General features: G+C 35.6%; 1 protein-coding gene across 1 annotated transcript; it reads left to right on the top strand.

Annotated features, from left to right (window-relative positions):
- LOC105157923 (transcription factor EGL1-like) lies at nt 9,724-14,406 on the top strand. Its single transcript, XM_011074468.2, has 8 exons — nt 9,724-10,906; nt 11,522-11,776; nt 12,149-12,245; nt 12,407-12,421; nt 12,539-12,595; nt 12,684-13,529; nt 13,613-14,002; nt 14,174-14,406. The coding sequence occupies exons 1-8, from the start codon at nt 10,782-10,784 to the stop codon at nt 14,240-14,242; spliced, it is 1,854 nt and encodes a 617-aa protein (XP_011072770.1). The 5' UTR covers nt 9,724-10,781; the 3' UTR covers nt 14,243-14,406.

Here is a 20,740-nt window from a genome sequence, read left to right on the forward strand (position 1 = left end):
TGTGATTATATCCTACATAGCAAAAGTCGAAATTACTCCCAACACTCCGCAAGAAATTTGTCGTATAGTATGCATGTGTAGTTGCATTACTCCTGTTGGGTGGGGTGATGTGTCCTGATTCACCAGGAAACCTAATTCGGTTATTATATCTTACAAAACTAGAGGATATAGTAGAAGTTAAGAACTACAGTTGGGCTAGTGTTGTCCGTTTTTATACCGTCAATTATAAAATGATAGCAACAAAGGCAAAACTGCAACTGGTGGCGCATTGCAATTGTTACAGTTAACATTAAATTATTAAATTTGTAGACATATATTTTCTTTTAAAAATAATAAAGTAATAACACGAGTTTATATTATTTTTGCAGATATGGGTCTGGTCAGGTTTCATTCCACTTTGCCTCGGACTTGGTAAGAAATGTGTATGTATGGCCCAAATCCAAATAGATAATCATTTGCTCCCATTAACACCATATGGTGCGACATGGAATTGTAAGCACAATTTTACTCGGATGATACGAACAATTATCTGATAAGAGATATATTGGATGGGATTCAATTAGATCATGTATCTTATATTCAAGGCATTATGTACATCTATATGAATATTAAATGCACTTTAATTTACATTATTTTATTTATTACAGTTTATCTGGTAGTCGTACGACATAGACTCAGATGTCATTATGGCTTATGCAACTGATTTCGGCCCCTAGTTGTGGAGATCAACATGTCCTTTAATATTCTATGTAATAGTGGAAATGCATCATCCCGAACGGGTCCTTCATCAATTCGGGACCAATTCAGGATGAGGTAAAATATTCCATAAGAGGTAGATACTCGGGACATGAGCCTGTATCGAATTTTCCGAAAAAATCATATGGACACATATTGGAACTTGCAACACATACAATACATCACTAGATGGTACAGATGATATGATGCGATTATACAAATGCCACCCATTTTCAATAGTAGAAATATAGAACAGGGTATTGAAAGTGGTACAACAACATAACACGTCATTTCGTGTCGTCATCTACTATCAGGCGTATGGAAAGCCAACCTGGAGATGCACCTATATTGCATATTGTGGTATGTTATATAATATCACATAGTTTATTTTAAACACGTTTTTTTATATTAAAATTCATTATTTTTCTACATTCTTCAGATAGAAGATGTAAATGCCCTTGAAGCAATTTGCCAACCTACATTGCTAGATATTGAAGGGTACCGCCAATTGGTAGACTGATTTGCACACGGAATACAAATTATCAAGGAAACCCTAGTACATTAGCCACAACGAATTGCAACATTATCCGATAATGCTCCCATCACATCCCACAAACAAAGGAGAAGTTCTACCTGAATGTCTATTGGTTCAGTTGAACGTGATGATGTTGAGGTAGATATAGCTGGTCCTTCTACAGTATATACACCTCAAGATTACTATGTGCCTCAACCGCCACAAGATGATTGCTTTCAATCGGCTCCACATATGCCAAGCCATGCAGAAGCTTATTCTTCACATGTAGATCTTGACCTTGGCCTTGGCATTAATCAACCATATGCACCAGGATATAACATTTCACCAATTTTATTTCCATCATTTAGTACATATTGTGATTACATAGAGTCCAGTTCTACAGCATCATCAAGTCGGTTGCACATTAATTTCGGTATTGATGATAATGATGAACAAAATGAGCTAATACAAAATGTGGGTGAGGAAATAAGAAGACCTTGGCACTAACGCCACAGACTCAATTGTGGGATGGGCTGATATTTTTAAAATATTTGTAACACATTGGTTGTAATTTTTTTAACTGATAAATTTTTTACATGGGTTGTAATTTAGAAAAATGTTTAAATTTATAATTAAATAATTTTAATATATAATTATATACATATATTTTAAAAAAATAAAAGCTGAGCCGTGGATACTATCCACGACTCGATGCTATTTTTTTCTAAAAAATCCACGACTTGATACAAAAGTGTTATAGCATTAAAAAATATTATTTGTGTAATTTTATTTTAATAATAAATAAATAATTAGCTCCCTTTCTCCTATAGAACCTCTTGGGGTCGTTCGATATACCCACAAGATACTGATTAATTCTTTAGCCCAATTTACCCCTGTTTGTTCTGACTTTTTCTTGATTCCTTGCACCAATTTGGGGTTTGTAACTTCCACCTGCCCATTGGCTTGAAGGTGCGCCACTGATGTGAACCTCTACTTGATGTGCAGACCTCTACACCATTTTTGTATCTTTTTGCCTTGAAATTACCGACCGTTGTTAGAGATTATTTTTCGAGGGAGCATAAAGTAATAAATAATATTTTTTCGTATGAACTTCATCACTTCCTCTTCCATGATAAAAATGAGTGTTCGACCTCTACCCATTTCGTAAAGCAGTCAATAGCAACAAAAAGGAACTTTCTTTGACCATGGGCTAATGGAAAAGGCCCACTATGTCCATGCCCCACTGAAAAAGGGGCATGGAGACACCATGGTAGTAAGAGGCTCCGCAAGTTGATTTATGAGGGTGGAATTTTTTTGACATTATTTGCATTTATTCACCAACTACTATGCAACTTGTTTCATAGTTGGCCAAAAGTATCCAACCAGTAAGGCTTTATTGGCCAACATCCAGGTTCCGCATGAGCTCCATAGCACCCGCTATGTATTTCTTTGAGTACATGTAATCCTTCGCTTTTGAATAGGCAGCAGAGCAAGGGATGTGCGAAATATTTCTTGTATAAGACCTCGCATTACATAAAAAAAAAAAGGAGGCTCGAGCCTTTATCCTAGCGGCTTCCCACCTATCTCCTGGGGGATGTCCCCCCTCCAACCATTGAATTAAGGGTGCCCGCTAGTCTTCTATAGGTGAGATGACATGATACTCAAGGGAGACTTACTTTCTAGCAAGTATTGTATGGTAATGCGTCTCGTCTTACAATCCTCCAAGGGCGCTGGATAATTTGGAAAGGTAGTCTGCCTTAACATTTTCTTCTTGGAGAATTTGCACGAGCTGAAAACTTATGAATTTTACTTACAATTATTCAACCGGCTGAAGATATTGTCCTTGGTGTCGTACTCTTCTCCTATCCGCTTAACTACTAATTGGGAGTCGGAATAGGTAGTTAGGTGTCAGCTTCTACTTCCATCCCTATGCCCAACACGAGGGCTTCATCTCAACTTCATTGTTAGAGGCTTCATTTTACTGCGAATTCCATGTCTTCGCCATGTGGGGATGTGATAATTATGCCCTCCCCACTCCCTTGTATGGTGGTCGATCCGTCTACATTAAGGAGCTAAGTTCCCTCTTTTAGGACTGTCTCCTAGGACATCTCAGTTATTTTTGAAATAAAACTACCAATGCCTGGGCCTTATAGTCATTCATGGTAAATAAGAGATGTCGTACTCACTCAGCTCTATGGCCCACTTTACCAGGTGACGTAATGTGTTCAACTTGCTTAATGTTTCTTCAGGGGTAGATTCAGTCCTTACTCCTATGAGATACGATGGGAAGTGGGGACGTAACCTTCGTGCCGTAATCACCAATGCAAGATCCATCTTTTCTATGGGAGAATACCGTTTTTTAGCTCCATTAAGCACCTTGCTAACATAATAGATAGGTGTCTGCCCTTCTCCTTCTTCCCGGATTAAGGCAGAACTAACCGCTTGAGGAGTGGCTGAAAGGTAAAGATAAAGGGTGCCTCTAGTGAAGATTTAACCAACAGGGGGAACCCTACTAGATACTTTTTGAGCTCTTTGAAATCTTACTGACAACGGTATCCCATTCAAAGTTTTTGGCTTTTCTTAATGTCTTAAAGAAGGATAAACTCTTCTCGGTAGACATAGAAATAAATTGGCTAAGTGTCGCTATTCTCCAAGTTAGCCGTTGTACCTTGTTGATATTGGTTGGACTTTCATATCAAGGATGGCCTTGATCTTTAGGGGATTGGCTTCAATACCTCTCTGGTTTACCATGAACCCTAGAAAACGTCCACCCGCTTAGCCGAGCGCACACTTTCTGGGATTAAGCTTTAGTTGGTATTTCCTTAGTACTACAAAGGTTTCCTCCAAGTCTTTGACATGATCTTTAGTCTTCTTATTCTTTACCAACATATTGTCCATGTATAATTCAATATTCTTCCCTAATTTCGGACGAAATATTTTGTCGACCAATCATTGGTATATAGCCCCTGCCTTCTTCAAGCCAAAAGGCATGGCAACTTAACATAAAGTAGTGGCAAAGGTGATAAAACTGACTTTTTTGTGGTCTTCAAATACCAGCATGATTTGGTGATATCCTTGCAAAGCGTCCATCATACTTAATAACTCACATCCTAATGTAGCGTCTACCAACTGATCAATCCACGGCATAGGGTAAAAATCTTTGGGGTAGACCTTATTAAGATCCCTGAAGTCCACACACATCTTCCATTTTCCTCTAGGCTTTGGGATGGGAACGACATTGGATAGCCATTCAAGGAACTATATTTCCCTGATGTGTCCAGCTCCTAGCAATTTATTTACTTTGGCTTGGATAATTTTGTCTTTTTCAGGTCCAAAATGTCGTGTCTTCTGCCTCACGGGCTTTGCACTGAGATCTATATTAAGGTGGTGGGTGATGACACTTGGGTCTATCCTTTTCAAGTCTTGGGGGTCCAGGCAAATATATCTATGTTTCGTTGGAGGCACCGAAGCACCTCATCTCGAATTTCATCCTCCATCCTTGATCCAATTTGAGTGACTTTTTTAGGGTTTCCAAGTATGAGTTTGATATTGAGCAATTCCTGAACGGGTTGCATATTGACAGGGCATCCCCCTTGACCTCAAGTTCCTCACCAAGTGCCGGTTCTTTCCTCACCTCCTTTGGGATTCTTCTTCTGGTATCCCTCCTAAGCTCATCTTTCCTCCTCTTTTGATGGCTTTTACTTAGCATTTTCGAGATTGCAAAGGTGTCTCTTGTACTTCACCCACTCGTCTGACACGGGGAATTTAATCTTCATATGATGAGTAGATATGATAGCCAGAAAGGCATTAAGGGTGGGGCACCCCAAGATGGCGTTGTAAGCTGAAGGTATGTCGATAACTAAGAACTTCATCAAGCAGGTTTTCCTAAAAGGTATGGTCTCTAGGGTTAATGGGAGTGAGATCATACCTCTAGGATGTACCACCTCCCCTTTGAACCCGTATAGAGATGTGTCTACCACCTCTAGGGGGACGTCCCCCATCTGCATTTGGTCATATGCCTCACCAAATAGTATGTTTGTCGAACTGCCCTGAGTCTATAAAGATTCGTCCAACTTCGTAATTAGCCAAGAGGGTGATGATAACCAAGGCATCGTTGTATGAAGCCTTGGGTCCGAATCGTTTCCAAAAATTTAATATGTTTTTTATTATTTTTATCCTCCATATTTTTTCTCTGCTTCCACCTATATTTATTTTAAATTGTTTTAAATATTTTTTTTTATTTATTCAATAGAAATATATAATTTTAAAAATAACAATGAATTTTGTATAAACTAGTATGTCTAAGTCTCAACATTTTGATAAATTAAGTAATACATCAATACAATTGAAATAATAAATAAATTATAATAATTCACATAAAGTGGGATAAATATCTATTCATCTGGTGGAACTCATAATTCCAAATGATGGGTGTTAAGACCACCAAAAATATATTCCTATGAACTGTGGAAGTGTTGAGTAGGGTCGATTCCTCAAGGAATAGTTTTAAGTTGGTCTCTTCAAATATAATATAGGGTTGGGGGGGGGGGGGTTTAATTGTAATGTGATTAAAAAGAAGACAAAACTAGATAAGATGGATAGATATGAGAGAAAACTTTTCTGGTTAAAGTCGGTTAATTGTAATGTGATTAAAAAGAAGACAAAACTAGATAAGATGGATAGATATGAGAGAAAACTTTTCTGGTTAAAGTCGGGTTCATGCATGATTCCATTCATTGATCATCGATGCAAATATAATAATAGTTCAAACAGATAAATTAGTTATAGTCATTGGGACGACCTAACGATCTCATCTTTCTTTATCGTTTTGTCAGCCAAGGAAAGTCTGTTGGCTAATCGCCTAATTAATGAACATCCATTGAACGTCCACAATATTTAATTTATCAACAACATTAAAAATCAGAAAGCCTCGATTCTAACCAATAAATTCCTACGAAAACTTATTTAAGTTAGATCATGTATTCTCCATAACATAATTAACTACTATGACATAATCAACCATGCTATGCTACTATCAATTATTGAACTAAACAAATAATTACAAATTTGTAAGATCAATTAGCTAGGAAAACATTCTTGATAATTAACAAGTGACCATGTTATCTATAAATCAGATTGTTTGTAATATAAAACGTAAAGAATAACATGAATACCTATTAAACAAAAGTGTTAAGCATAAATTAGATTTCACAATATTTGGGAATCAATCAACCACCATAACCTTAACCGAAAAATAAAAAGATTAGCCTAACATGCTAATAGAAGAACACATAAAAGAAAAGTAAAATTCCATCAACAAATTAGCAAAGTATTAGAACTAAAGAGAAGTTAAGACATAGAATGAGAGATTTCCAAGAGATGTGAGGTGCCCCTATTTATACTATTAGCACCTCATGAATCTAGACATAAAAGAGAGGTAGATACATGATTGCCTCTAAAAAGTTAATAAATCAGTCCCTTACATCAATCAAGTCTTCCAAATAAATGATCTTACTAAAATCATTCAACAATCATTCATTTTTCCTTAGCAAAATCCACTCATTTTCTATCTTTACAGAGTTGACTGCAACATTAAGTGTGGGCGCGTCCGGTTGAGTCTGCAATTCTGCCACAATTTTCTCTTTTTTTCTTAAATGTCTTCAAATGCCAGTTTTAATTTCAATTTAACATCTCCACTTTCCATCAAAGCTTTTATGCTGAAAATGCAATAAAACCATATAATTAAGAATATTTAGCTCTAAAAAAAATATTATTATCATCAAAATATAACAAATTATACACTTAACATCAAACTTGTTCATACGACCTCAATTATAATTACTAGACTTGTAAGACATCATGAGTGATAAATACATTATTATTTATAGCCATGCTTTTCTGCATAATTATTCATTAAGTAATTAAATTGATATCGACATAAATTTTAAATATTATTCGAATGCAAAATATATTTAAATTTGATTTGTTATATTCAACAAAATTAAGCTCCAATCTCTATGAGCAGATTGATCTGGGGCCAAGTTTTGAGTAGTTTAATTAATTTATTCTTTTCACTTATTAATAAATACACAACAAAAAAGAAAAAAAGAAATCCCACATTGAGTCTGTCAGTATGGAACGAATTTTCTATTACAAATTATATTTTATCTTTTATTCATTCGATATATACACGTTAAATAAAAAAATATTAGAAAAAATTCATTGAAAGCTTCTAGATGTTATATAATATATATATATATATTGTATTAATATAATATTAAATACAATATTTTTTTAATTTAAATAAAAGGTAGTAGTTGTTTATTTAAAAGATAATTTCTATTAAATATTATCTCACTATTTGTAGATTCCAAGTCAACCAATAATTTTTTTTTTCTCTTTTTGTACTTGCTACCAACTATAGACATACAATTTTAAAATAAAATAATAAAGCCACTCATAAATAACGATATTTTTGTGAATACGATTTTATATTATTGTATATTAATGGGGCCCACATAAATAAATTTGTTAACATGCGCATATTGCGACAATATGATTGCAATAAATGATCATTGTCATTATGAATATGTCATTAAATACCCAAAATGATAATTTTAGACACGATTATTGTAACTAATAAATATACAGTGGCGAGATCAAAATTATTGCCAATTAATACATATTTCAGTGATAATTTTAAATTATTATTACTTAATATTTTGTCGGTGGAAGTCTAGGGGCGGATTTGCAATTTCCTATAATAGAAGGGGCAAGAGCTAACCCGCATTTCTATAATTTACATATAATTGCGTGGTTAAACTGACATTATTTTGTCGAGTCTACGGCGGCTGAGCCATGGGAGCATTGCCCGGCTCAACCGGTGGTTGAACAGGAGATTAATCACTTCAGCACTTTATGAAAAAGTCGTTAAAAGCCACTTGCATTTCTCAGTTATGATTGTTTTGTATCATGCTGTAAGAAAGTTGTTGAAAGCAACATACTGTACACCAATCATAATAAAAAATATAAAAATATATTTTTATTTTATTTTTAAATTATTTGTTCCGTAGCAGTCACTTTATTTTATTTTTATTTTTTGATTTTCATCATAATCGGATGCGAGAACGAAATAATTGAACCTCTCGCAATAAGTGCGTCTCTAAAGTTTGGAATACTGCTTATCAACAAAAATTCACTTTAAAATCCAATTCGCTTATCAATGAACCAACAATTTGTTGATTATTGCAATCACTTCGTCATGAATCGAACTTATAAATGAAAAAATATTAAAATGTACCCACATACGCACGCGCGCGCACACATATATATAATAAAAACGACATGAATAAATTAAACATATTAAATAGGGTAAATTACAACTATATTCTCTAATATTTGTCATAATTACGAATACTCTCTCTTCTTTTGGAAAATAACAAATACCATCTCAAATGAAAAATAATTATGTAGTCCTTAGACGGTGAGGTAAATAGTACTACTTTACCCTTGCTATTTTTTTTAAATGAATATGTTTGGAATAATTAAAAAAAAAAATTGAGGGTTAGTAAAGTAAATAATCCATTAAGAGTATTAGTTCATAAAAATATTTTTTAAAAAATTTTAAAAGTATATAAAATTATAATTTATAACTCAAAAAGGCATTTTGGACAATTCACTATAAAATTAAAAAAGAAAAAACAAAACAGAATGATTCGTTGTTACATGAACATTAAAATCAGAAAGTATTTGTAAATTTTTAAACAATAAAAAATAGGGTAAATTACAACAAGCTCCGAAGGTTCGGCATAATTACGAATATCTCCTTGTTGTTTGAAAAATCACAAATACCCCTGATTTTAGCATCTGTCTAACAATTAGCCCAATCCGTTAGATTTTCATTCATTTTTGTGGTGGTCTGACCAAAATGTCCTTATAGATTAAAAATCATAATTTTATGTACCTTTTGTAATTTTTTTTATTAAGTGGATTTTTTTTATAATTTTTAAAAATTTTCCATTCAACCCATTTGATCTTTTTATAATTTTTTAAATTTTTTAAAAAAATAAAAAAAATATTGTAAGGGCAAAGTTGATAATTTCATACCTCCATTCAAGAATTACATAATTTCATCAAACACTAGGGGTATTTGTAATTTTTCAATCAACAGGAAGGTGTTCGTAATTATGCTAAATATCAAGAAAGGTCGTTGTAATTTATTAAAAAAAATAATATTTATAACTATGGTATACCTTATAGACGGTAGTTGTAATTTATCCAATTAAATAATACTGGTTTCACTCAATCATAAAAAGAATTAAATTCTTAAGATAAGATTATTTCCACATGGCTTACTTTTATTTTGAAAATTTGATGTTATTTGTTTGGTTGCTCTTGTTGAATGTGCAACTCCACTACTTTGCTCTTCTCTATACTGTTTTTTCTGAATGTAAGCTGAGAGCAGCCCATGTGTGGCCTAGAATTCCATGCATTATTTGTAGCTGCTCTCTTTATCATACTGTAGGGTCAACTTTGTAGGAAAATGTGCATATTTTCTTGGCCCTACACGTCCAAGTCCTCTTTCTCTCTCTCTCACACACACACATAGAATATGTGTATGATTTAGTCTTTAGGTCTACGCTTGTTGGTTTAATTGGTATGATTTGATTTTTTTTGATTAGATGATTGTGTTGGTGGAGTCGAGTTGTAGTCTTGAAGATCGTGACTTAGGCCATATTGGGGATAGGAGCGAAAACCACCCAAACTTTCTTGTACACAAGGAATCATTATATTAAAGAAGTAGAATCGGTATTGTATTTTATATATTATTTTGTGTATATCCCAAGAATATATAGGATGAAGAATTAAGTATTTATGTGGTGGATGAGTATGGAAGATGCAGCATCAATTTAAAATGTAAGATAAGATTGAGATTTTAAATGGTTCTTTGTGATCTTTTTCCCATTTTCCAACTAAAGTAGCAATCAAAATCATGTTTGGCTTTTACAGAGTGGGCTAGTGTTTTTGGTTGCAGCAGCAGCCTCAGCACCCCCAACCCACATCCACTTCCCAACTGTCCAAGATTTCACCCCATGCCTTTCTTTTAATGTGGTCATGGAATAAGTCTTGCAAAGTCTTGGGTGGTTTTGCCATTTTCTTTGAGACAATATATCATAAAGTTTGCATGGGTTTTGCCATAGGAGCAAAGCCTTGATTCTTGATTTCATGGGAGCAGCTCATATGCTTCTTTATATTATCTACAAATCTGGCCATGCCCAGTTGAGCTGTACCTTTATGAACTCAAAAGGGTTGTAACTTTGACCTGAGATTTGGGAGTGTATTGTTAGCAAATTGTTGAAGTGGATAATTTGTAGTATCATTTTGGGGGGGTGAAGAGTTGAGGTCAACGATAAGCTCTTTTGTGGCTTATTTTGGTTCTTTTTTCATTTCAAGTAGAGCTGGTCAAATCCAAAGTTGGGATCCTTTTCTATTTTGTGTGTATTTTGTTGGTGGAGAGGGTCAGAGCTCAAGAATGGATACTGGAAATCAAAGCCAAAAGGGAGTGCTGGAGAATCTGAGGAAGCAGCTTGCTCTTGCTGTTAGAAGCATCCAATGGAGCTATGCAATTTTCTGGTCCATTTCTGCAAAACAACCAGGGTAAGTTTTCAATTTTCACTTGAAAATCTCAGACCCACAAAATATAAGGAAACAATATATATATGTATATATAACTGGAAAATGGAAAGGATATGTAAAATTCCAAAATTTGGTTTTCTTACATTTGCCCCTTTTGGTGTTCTTGTTTCTCTTTCTAAGTTCTTTCTACCTTTGGAAAGAGACTTCCAAAATAGGAACAAGGTTTTGTAGGATTATCATTACTGGATGATGCCATAAAAGTTTGAAGGCAAGAAGATTTAGGGGCTGGCAAAGATGTTTGTTTACACATGATGTTGTGTTTCTTGATGAAAATTTCTCTGTTACGGACCCTCTTTTTTATGTCTTTCTATTTCTTCCCTTTGAAACTTTGGCCTCTCTGGAAATCCACCAATAATGTAGATTGTTCATATGTGCATCTGATTTTTTGTTGTTGATGTTTCTGAATGTTCTCCAATCTGTATAATTAGCTAATCCCCTGTTGGATCACCGTTGACTAATGGATATTATAGAACAAATACTTCTGCCGCATTTTCTTGTGGGCAGTTTTCTAGTGGCTACTTCATCGAAATTCTTAGAGAAAATCCATTGTCTTACATTGTTGATGGAACTTGTTAGGGCATTGGAATGGGGTTGTGGGTACTACAATGGAGATATTAAAACGAGGAAAACGGTTCAGGCGGTAGATGTGAATGCTGATCAGATGGGATTGCAGAGAAGTGATCAACTGAGAGAACTTTATGAGTCTCTGTCATTAGGTGAAACCAGCCCACAACCTAAAAGGCCTACAGCTGCATTATCCCCTGAAGATCTCACGGATGCCGAGTGGTATTTCTTGGTTTGCATGTCTTTCGTATTCAATATCGGCCAAGGGTAATTCTTCTTTCCACTGAAGCAAAGTCCTATTTCATTTCTGGTACTTAGTTTCCATGATAATTTTGCGACTTTGAGTTTTGCTGATCAGTCATTATGAGACGTGTCATTACTGACAGAACCCTCATCTTTCTTATGGAAAATAGTTGTAAATATTATGATACGAAGTGATGACTACTTTTCTCTATTCCCTTTGTTATTTGTGTGTGGGACAAGATTTCATGTTTGCATTTCCTACTCGCATGTAGAGCTCCTCTTTATGAAGGCCGGAAAAGAATTTGCCTTTTGTTTGCAAAGTGAAAGAGTTGATTAGTGTATGCAATGAAGTAATTAACAAAAACACTTACGATGTTGATTGATTGAAACTGTAAGGTTGCCTGGACAGACGTTAACAAGAAATGAGACAGTCTGGCTACGAAACGCTCATCGTGCAGACACCAAAGTTTTCTCTCGTTCTTTGCTTGCTAAGGCAAGTGAGAGTTTTAATGTATTGCTTTGTGAAGAAAGTGTCTTACTTTACCTCAGTCCAAAATATCTGAACCTTCGTCCCTGTTAGAAAATTTTCTGACATTGTTGCTGCTTCTGAATCTCTATCACACTGCTGGCTGGACTCTGTGTTACTTTTTCCAGAGTGCATCTATCCAGGTACTAGACTGTTACCTGAATCCAAAACCTTATGAAATGCAATTTGACATAATTAACTGAACTTCTAGTATATCTGAAGAGTCTTTATTCACATGATGCCCTGTTCTTAACTTGCAGACAGTAGTGTGCTTTCCACATTTGGGAGGCGTAATTGAGCTGGGGACAACTGAACTAGTAGGCATCGTCAAATTAGTTTTCTATTTTAGTGTTAACTACAATGCAATCATTTGTCCTAATAAGCAACTTTATATGCTTTCTGAAGGTTTCAGAGGATCTGAATCTGATTCAGCACATAAAAACATCATTCCTGGGGAGCCCTTCGGCTGTTGTTCCCAAGATTCCCGATGATGGTTCTAACGGTACTTCAGATAACAATGACATCTGTGAAGTGCTCGATCACGCTAATGTGCCCGAAGACAATCTCGATCAGCTTTTGGATTGTCAAGAAATGGATGTTTGTTCTCCTGATAACAGTTCAGATGATTTTCCAGAGAATCTACTAAGGGATGAATCGCACTTGGTGGACGGCGTTGATGGGGAGGCTCCTCCAATGCAGAACCGGCAATTCAAGAATGACTCAATGAGCAACAATTCCATGAATTCCAGTGACTGTGTATCTCAAACTTACGGAAATCCCGAGACCAGCATCCGACCCTCAGATGGAAAGGCGGCTGATAGTCATACCCATGGTTTGCAAAAATTCAATCAGCAGAAAAACGACTCCTCTGGCTTCCAAGGCAATGATATTCATTATCAGGTTGTACTTTCCAGCCTTTTGAAGAGTTCTCACCAGTTGGTTCTGGGGCCTTACTGCAGAAACCGAAATAGAGAATCGAGCTTTCTTAATTGGAAGGACAGGCTGGTGAGTTCTCGGGTTCCCCAAACTGCAACCCCACAAAGATTACTAAAGAAAGTACTGTTTGAAGTAGCTAGAATGCATGAAAATTGCCGTCTTGAATCTGGCAAACAGAACAGCAAAAAAGATGATGTTTCTAGACCTGATGCTGACGAAATTGACAGAAATCATGTATTGTCTGAGAGGAAGCGCAGAGAGAAACTAAATGAGAGATTTATGATTCTTGGATCACTAGTCCCTTCTGGTGGCAAGGTACCTAAAAAATCTCTGATCTTCAGATTACCTCTCATGTAAGACACGTTCTTTAATGACGATGTTTGCATTTCTTGGAACAGGTTGACAAAGTATCAATACTTGATCACACAATAGAATACTTGAAAGAGCTTGAGAGAAAGGTTGAAGAGCTGGAGTCGACGAGACAAAGCAAACCTCACGATGCCGTTGAGAGGACCTCTGATAATTACGGCCCTAACAAAAACAAGAGAAAAGCTTGTGAAACGGATAAAATGGCAGCTGAAAGTAAAAGGGCTCGACTGAGAGATTCTTCAACAGACAGCATTACTGTCAGCATCGCAGACAAGGATGTGCTGATTGAGATGAGGTGTTCTTGGAGGGAATGTGTACTGCTAGAAGTTATGGAAGCCGTAACCAAACTACATTTGGATTCACAAACTGTTCAATCTTCCAACATCGATGGCATTCTATCGGTCTCTATAAAGGCCAAGGTTTGCTTTCCACATTGAGTATGCGATTATCTGTTTCCATTTTTAAGCAGCATGCAAAATTTGAATGATAAATAAGGTCAGAACTGCTCAAATGGGGATCGACTCTAGTTCTCACCATGATAATGAACTATACGGTTATGACTCTAACGATCGCTCGTACCTGTTTTGCAGTGTAAGGGACTGAAAGGTGCATCGGCAGGTCTTATCAGACAAGCTCTTCAGAAAGTCATCAGAAAGTGATGCACACAATTTTTGGATCATGTGTTGATTTTGTGTAAAAATTGTATTTTTCAGTAAATTCAACTTGTGATTTGCAGGTAAATCTTCCAAGTAGTGCAGTCCAACAGAGGAATTGTTCTTGGGATCAATCATTTTGTTGATTCAACATGGTTTTCTTTCTTATTTGTTCAAACCTAACTTCTCAAGATTGATGAGCCTTGAGAATTGATGTGTCTTCGAATCATAGAAAATTAGCAATCCTCGATACACGGTGTGGCGATGTATGGGGCGTTGATTCCATACATCGGAATAGAGGACAGGGAACAAGTCCGCGATATGGTAATGCATGATAAGTAATTTGAGGTGTGCGTGTTCTAATTTGTGTTGGAGGGGAGGATTTGAAGTCAGATTTTCAAAAGACTCTATATTAAATAGATTTGAAATTCATTACAATGTCGTAAAATATAGTTCAAAATAAAAGCTCAAGAATTTGAAGTTTTTCAACTACAAATATATCTAAACAAGTTTAATGAATTTGAAATTCTTAGATCCAAATCTGACACTCCAAACGAAATATTAACACTTCCCCACAAAAGAATTATTTTCAAGATCTAAGTGCTAGTCTGTGTGGATCTTTTATCTGATTGGGGTGAGCTCTTTTGTTTTTTTGTTTTTAAATTTAAAATATAATTAAATTAGATCGTGTTATCTGTTCGTGCGTTGGGAATTAAATTTTGGAATATTTTAAAATAAATTAAATCCCCCAAGATTAATTATTGCTGACATTTTCTGACATAGCTGAGGCTGCCACTGCCCACCTAATCCAATGATGAGCCGACCAATAACAACTTTTTATATTCTTTTTGTCACGTACAAAATTATATTTTTTCCATTTATTGTTTTTAAAATTATATCTACACTATCTCCAAAAATTTATTGTTTACATTTAATTTTTTTCGTTGAGATTTGAATGGAAAACACTGATATTAGCAAAATTATTATACACATTGTTAATTTTACCCCTCATATGGCGTTTCTATATAATAATTTTGTATATATAAGACAAAAAATATGTAATGATGTTAACTTCACTCCAAATATATATATATATATAATAGCATAAAACCTGTGCGTATATATTTTTAAAATAAATAAAATATTTTATAAAGTATTTTTCTATAAATGAATCTTTACGCAAAATAAAATTATCATTCTTAATAGGTAAAACATAGTAATTCTGAATAGTTAGATTTATTCTTACATATATCCAGTCTTATATATATATATATATATATATACACAATAGTTAATTGTTTTGTTTATTTATATAATTCATCTTCCTCACAAACTATATTAAAATACATAAAAGAAATTTACTTTTTAATGAGTTACAAGACAACTAAAAAGGGGCAAAAAAAGAAAGATGGACGATAAAAAGAAAAAGAAAAAAGTATTATTTTAGTCTGCTAAGTATGTCTAATTTTAATTTTAGTCCAATACCTATGTCCATTTTTGTTTAGATCTAGTAACTTACGAAATTGCTTACTTTTAGTCATCTGGCAGATTTTAGGACAATTTTACCTCTATGAGTGCATATGGACTAAAAATGCCTTTCAAAAGTTGCATAGGGGTAAAATTGTACGAAAATCTGTCAGAGGACTAAAAATAAGCAATGTCGTAAGTTACTGGACCTAAACAAAAATGAATATAGTTATCGGACTAAAATTAAAATTAGGCATATTTAGCAGACTAAAATAATACTTTTCCCAAAGAAAAATTAACTTCTAATTTTAAAATCTCAATATCATTTCATCAATTTGAACCAAAAAAGATAAGAAGTAAAATAATTATCATGAATGAAAAAATAAAATGACTAAGTTCACATAAATCGTAAATATAGCAACATTATTGTCAACCATGAAAGAATCTTAAAGATGGAAGTTTAATGTGCGAAACAAAAGAATGAATTGGAAAAAAAAAACTATTAAAACATTAAATATTTTTCATGCACTTCTCTAAAATTAAGCCTTAATGCATTAATAAAAAGAGTTAGCAAGAAAAAAATAAAATACATAGGAAAGAAAAACAATAAAGCATGCAAAAATCTAAAATACAAAATAAATTAAAATGTATAAGTAGTAAAGGAAAAAGTATTATTTTAGTTCGCTAAGTATGCCTAATTTTAATTTTAGTCTGATAACTATGTCCATTTTTGTTTAGGTCCAGTAACTTACGAAATTGCTTACTTTTAGTCCTCTGACAGATTTTCGAACAATTTTACCCCTATGAGTACATATGGATTAAAACTGCCTTTCAAAAGTTGCATAGGGGTAAAATTGTTTAAAAATCTGCCAGATGACTAAAAGTAAGCAATTTTCTAAGTTACTGGACCTAAACATAAATGGACATAGTTATCAGACTAAAATTAAAATTAGGCATACTTAGCGGATTAAAATAATACTTTTCCCAGTAGTCAATAACTGCTAAGTTTTAACCATATATATATAGGCCGTATTGATATACATTAAACTTATTGCAATTTGCAAATCATTTTGTTCTCCATTCAATTTTTGGGATTCTTGTGAGCAATATATAAAATACGGTAAAGTATAAACGAAGATATGACTTATAGTGACTTTTGAAAAATAAAATATGAAATTTTATCTCCATAAAAGTTCAAGATAATTAATTAATAGCTCGTGTTTTTGAAGTGAATTAAAATATTTTAATGTAATAATTTATTAATATGTAGATCATATTCTTTTAAAAAAAAATGATTCACAAAATTAAATTTTCTCGTTTATCAAAGGACTGGGCTAAATTCAAATTAAAAATCGACCAATATATTGTTTTTAGAAAACTTATTAAATTAAAAAGAATCATTCATCAAATTTTCATTTTCAAGTATTAATTCTTGCAATAGGACAAAAAAAAAAACTTTGGTCTTTTTTCATATAAATTCTCTTATTTATTAATATTTAATTAAAAAATTAGTTTTGAGTTTTTCACCAAATTGTTCATAAAAAAGTCTTACAATTTTTCTACCATGGGCAAGGTGGACAGAGAATTAGAGAGGTTTAAGAGAAATTTCAAATTAACAGAAGAAGCGGAGAGTGTTGTGGTGATTAGTGATGGGTTATGGAATAATGATACTGAAACGCATGCTCTGTGTCTGGTTGGGCGGGTTCTCACGTCAAAAGTTTACAGGTTTGAAGCACTCTCTCTGCCCATCAAGGCTATACTAAATCCTGTCAAAGGCACAGATTGTCAACAAATTTTAGGGGGCATTTCCTACTTTGGTTCTACCATATCATTGATAGAGATAGTGGAGTAGAAGGATTCCCGTGGAGCTTTGACCGCAACATAGTGATATTAAGCATGATCCAAGCCCACAAGAACCCGTTGCATGTGGACTTGAATTGCTGTGATTTCCATGTGAACGTTCATGATTTTCCATTGAGTAAGATGAATCTTGGAATAGCGACGTATATTGGTAACATGTTGGGAAAATTCAAAGAGATGGATATGGATGACTCAGGCTGTGCATGGGGCGCTACTCTTCGTATGCTGCTGTCCTTAGACGTTAACTCCCCACTGAAAAGGGCCATGAAGGTGCGGACGACATTAAGGGAAGAACATCTGGTTACTTTCTCATATGAAGGACTCACGAACTTTTCTTATTTTTATGGTCGTCTAAGTACAGTGAGCTATAGTTTACGGAGGGGTTCTCAGACCCAGGGGTTGATGCCCCTTATTGGCCCTGGCTTTGGGCGCCTTTGCCGAGCAGGAGGACAACCGGGGGGGCTCCATCTAATTCATCAGCTTTGGTGCGTCTAGTTGGCATAAAATTCCAGCAGAGGGTGAGCACATCAAAGGTGGGCACGGTGTAGGCTCACGTTTGGGGTCTAAGGAGGTTAGGAAAGACCAGGTTTCGAACGCCAATGCTCAAGTGGACAGTAAAGATGTGGCAATAATGGAGCAGTGAGCAGCGGAGGTGCAAGCGCAATGAGCGGCGGTTAATGAGAGAGATAGTGGTGGAATGTCGCAAGGTTTGGATCCAATAGACTTGGTGCCATCTACATTCCAACGGCCAAGACAGGATGCGACAATGCAAGTGGATAATTCGGCAGCCCAGAATGATGGAATTGCGCTTGGGTTACTTCATGTTCCACTGTGTTTTGTGGTTCGGGGACTCATGGAACAACGACCTTAGGGTAAGCGTGGTCGGAGGGGCATGGTGGGATCCATGGTGGGTGGGGGTCAGAAATGTTGCTGCGGCATTAGTATCATCGAACCTAGCCTTGAGGGGGTGCAAGCTAGCAAGAGAAGGATTCTAGTAACTAAAGAACTCTCTTTTCTTTCTTCCGCAGTCTCGTTGACATCTATGAAAATCTTAGCCTGGAACTATCAGGGATTGGGAACCTCTTGGACAGTTCGGACGTTGCGAGAGCTGGTTAGGCTCCATCACCCCGACTTAGTCTTTTTCTCTGAAACCAAGTGCAGTATAAGGCGAGAGTAGGTGGTGAAGGAGAAACTAAATTATTTTGGTGTAGGCTTTTCCTCAAAAGACCGAAGTGGGGGGTTGCTAATGCTATAGTGGAACTATGTGGATGCGTGGATCCAATCATTTTCGACTCACCATATCGATGCAACAGTGCAAGAGGAAGTAGGGTTGGGAAGGTGGCATTTTACGGGATTTTATTGGCTCCCGAAAGTAACAAAATAGAGGTCGACATAGTCTCTCTTGTGTCAGTTGAGTAGGCAATCACACAGACCTTGGCTCTGAATGGGGGATTTTAATGAGATTTTGAGTCAGCAGGTGAAGCAAGGTATCAAATACACGAGCCCCCTTGGCAAATTTTGGCATTTAGAGAGTGCTTATCGTATTGTAATCTCCATGATTTGGGGTGTTAAGTGTCGTGGTTCACATGGTGCAATCGTAGGGAATCTTCAAGAATAGTCTGGGAGCGGTTGGACCGCGTTTATTGTAATGAGGGGTAGATACTTTTGTTTCCCGCAACAATTGTTTCTTACATTCATGAGGCTTGCTCGGACCACGCTGTAGTACTCCTTACTACGGATCGGAATCCCGTAAGGAGGAACAAACCAAACAGAACCACTTCCGGTTCAAGGTCTCCTAGCTGCGTTTGGAGGACTAAAAGGGGGTGATCGAGAGGGCAAGGGTAGGTGTGGATAATGTTGACCCAACGGATTCACTACTTCAAAAAATTCGCAGTTGTAGTAGTAATCTCATGAGTTGACAACGTACTGGTTTTGGGAACATCTCCAAGAGGATTAAAGAAATTGATGAGAAACTAAAAACAGAGACTCATATGGAGATCACTAGTACAATTAAGGGTCACATAGAGGGATTACGGGCAGAATTAGAGGAACTACTAGAGAGGGAGCAAACATTGTGGAAACAAAGGAGTAAGGCTTTATGGCTCAAGGAAGGGGATTGTAACACATTATTTTTGCACGCTCGAGTCACTAAAAGGAGACGTTAGAAAGAGATTAAAAAATTGAAAATAAAGGAAGGGGCTGTCGTTTTTGGGCCTACTACACTTCAATGCATTATCTTGGAATACTTCTCTAACATCTTCTGTTCAACTCGTCCCGATGGTGGGGTGATCGAGGAGATTGTAGCCTGCTTGGAGCCAACGGTGTCGGAGGCGATGAACATGGAGCTGCTTTGCCCATTCACTTCTTAGGAAGTCAAGCAAGCACTTGATGCAATGCACCCTCTCAAATCTCCAGGACCTAATGGTATCTCCCCTGTCTTTTTTCAGAAACTTTGGTCTATTGTGGGTTTTGATGTCTGTCGTTGTGTTCTTCAAATTCTTAATCAACATATTCTTAAAGAAACACCAGTGGAATATGAGCTAACAAATAAGCGCCCCGGGCATTCCGAAGGCCAACAGGACAAGGAATGCAGTAAGGGGCTACCTATTTAATACTGGAACCATGAACGAGTTCTGCTTTTGAAAACCAACGTTTCAAGACCCTCATGATAGATTGTTCATCAAAAGTCTTGCCTATCTTTACCCAGAATTTCAGTATATCCTTTCCAGCAAAGTCTTGTTGAAATCAGAGACCAAGAAATTCAATACAGACAAAAAGAGACCACGATGGACTGAAAGATAGAGAGGAATAAGACGGACCGATACTGGAACCTTAAATCATACTCACAATCGTTTCTCCCAAAATGTGTTCATCCTGAGTTTGTTTCTAATTTCCGCCTTATCTCTCTTTGTAATGTAGTATATAAAGGCCTATAAGGCAATAATGAATCAGCTTAAGCCGCTTCTAGATAATCTTATCTCATATTCGCAATATGCCTTTGTCTCGGGTCGCTTATTGTCCTTGTTGCGTATGAGGTCAATCATTACCTGGCTCACAAGTATCAAGGTAATTCTGGTCATGTGTCGTTGAAGCTCAATCTCAGCAAAACCTACGACCGTGTAGAATAGATTTATCTTGAATGAGTGCTCTTTAATTAGGTTTTGATTCTTGCTTTGT

This window comes from Sesamum indicum, linkage group LG1 (genome assembly GCF_000512975.1).
Source record: "Sesamum indicum cultivar Zhongzhi No. 13 linkage group LG1, S_indicum_v1.0, whole genome shotgun sequence".
Classification (NCBI taxonomy): Eukaryota; Viridiplantae; Streptophyta; class Magnoliopsida; order Lamiales; family Pedaliaceae; genus Sesamum; species Sesamum indicum.

What these genes read in the sequence shown, in the direction of transcription:
- LOC105157923 (XM_011074468.2), top strand. Translation starts at nt 10,782, where the DNA reads ATGGATACTGGAAATCAAAGCCAAAAGGGAGTGCTGGAGAATCTGAGG. An exon ending in ATTTCTGCAAAACAACCAGG is followed by an intron (nt 10,907 to 11,521) that starts GTAAGTTTTCAA and finishes GGAACTTGTTAG; the next exon opens with GGCATTGGAATGGGGTTGTG. An exon ending in AGCTGGGGACAACTGAACTA is followed by an intron (nt 12,596 to 12,683) that starts GTAGGCATCGTC and finishes TGCTTTCTGAAG; the next exon opens with GTTTCAGAGGATCTGAATCT.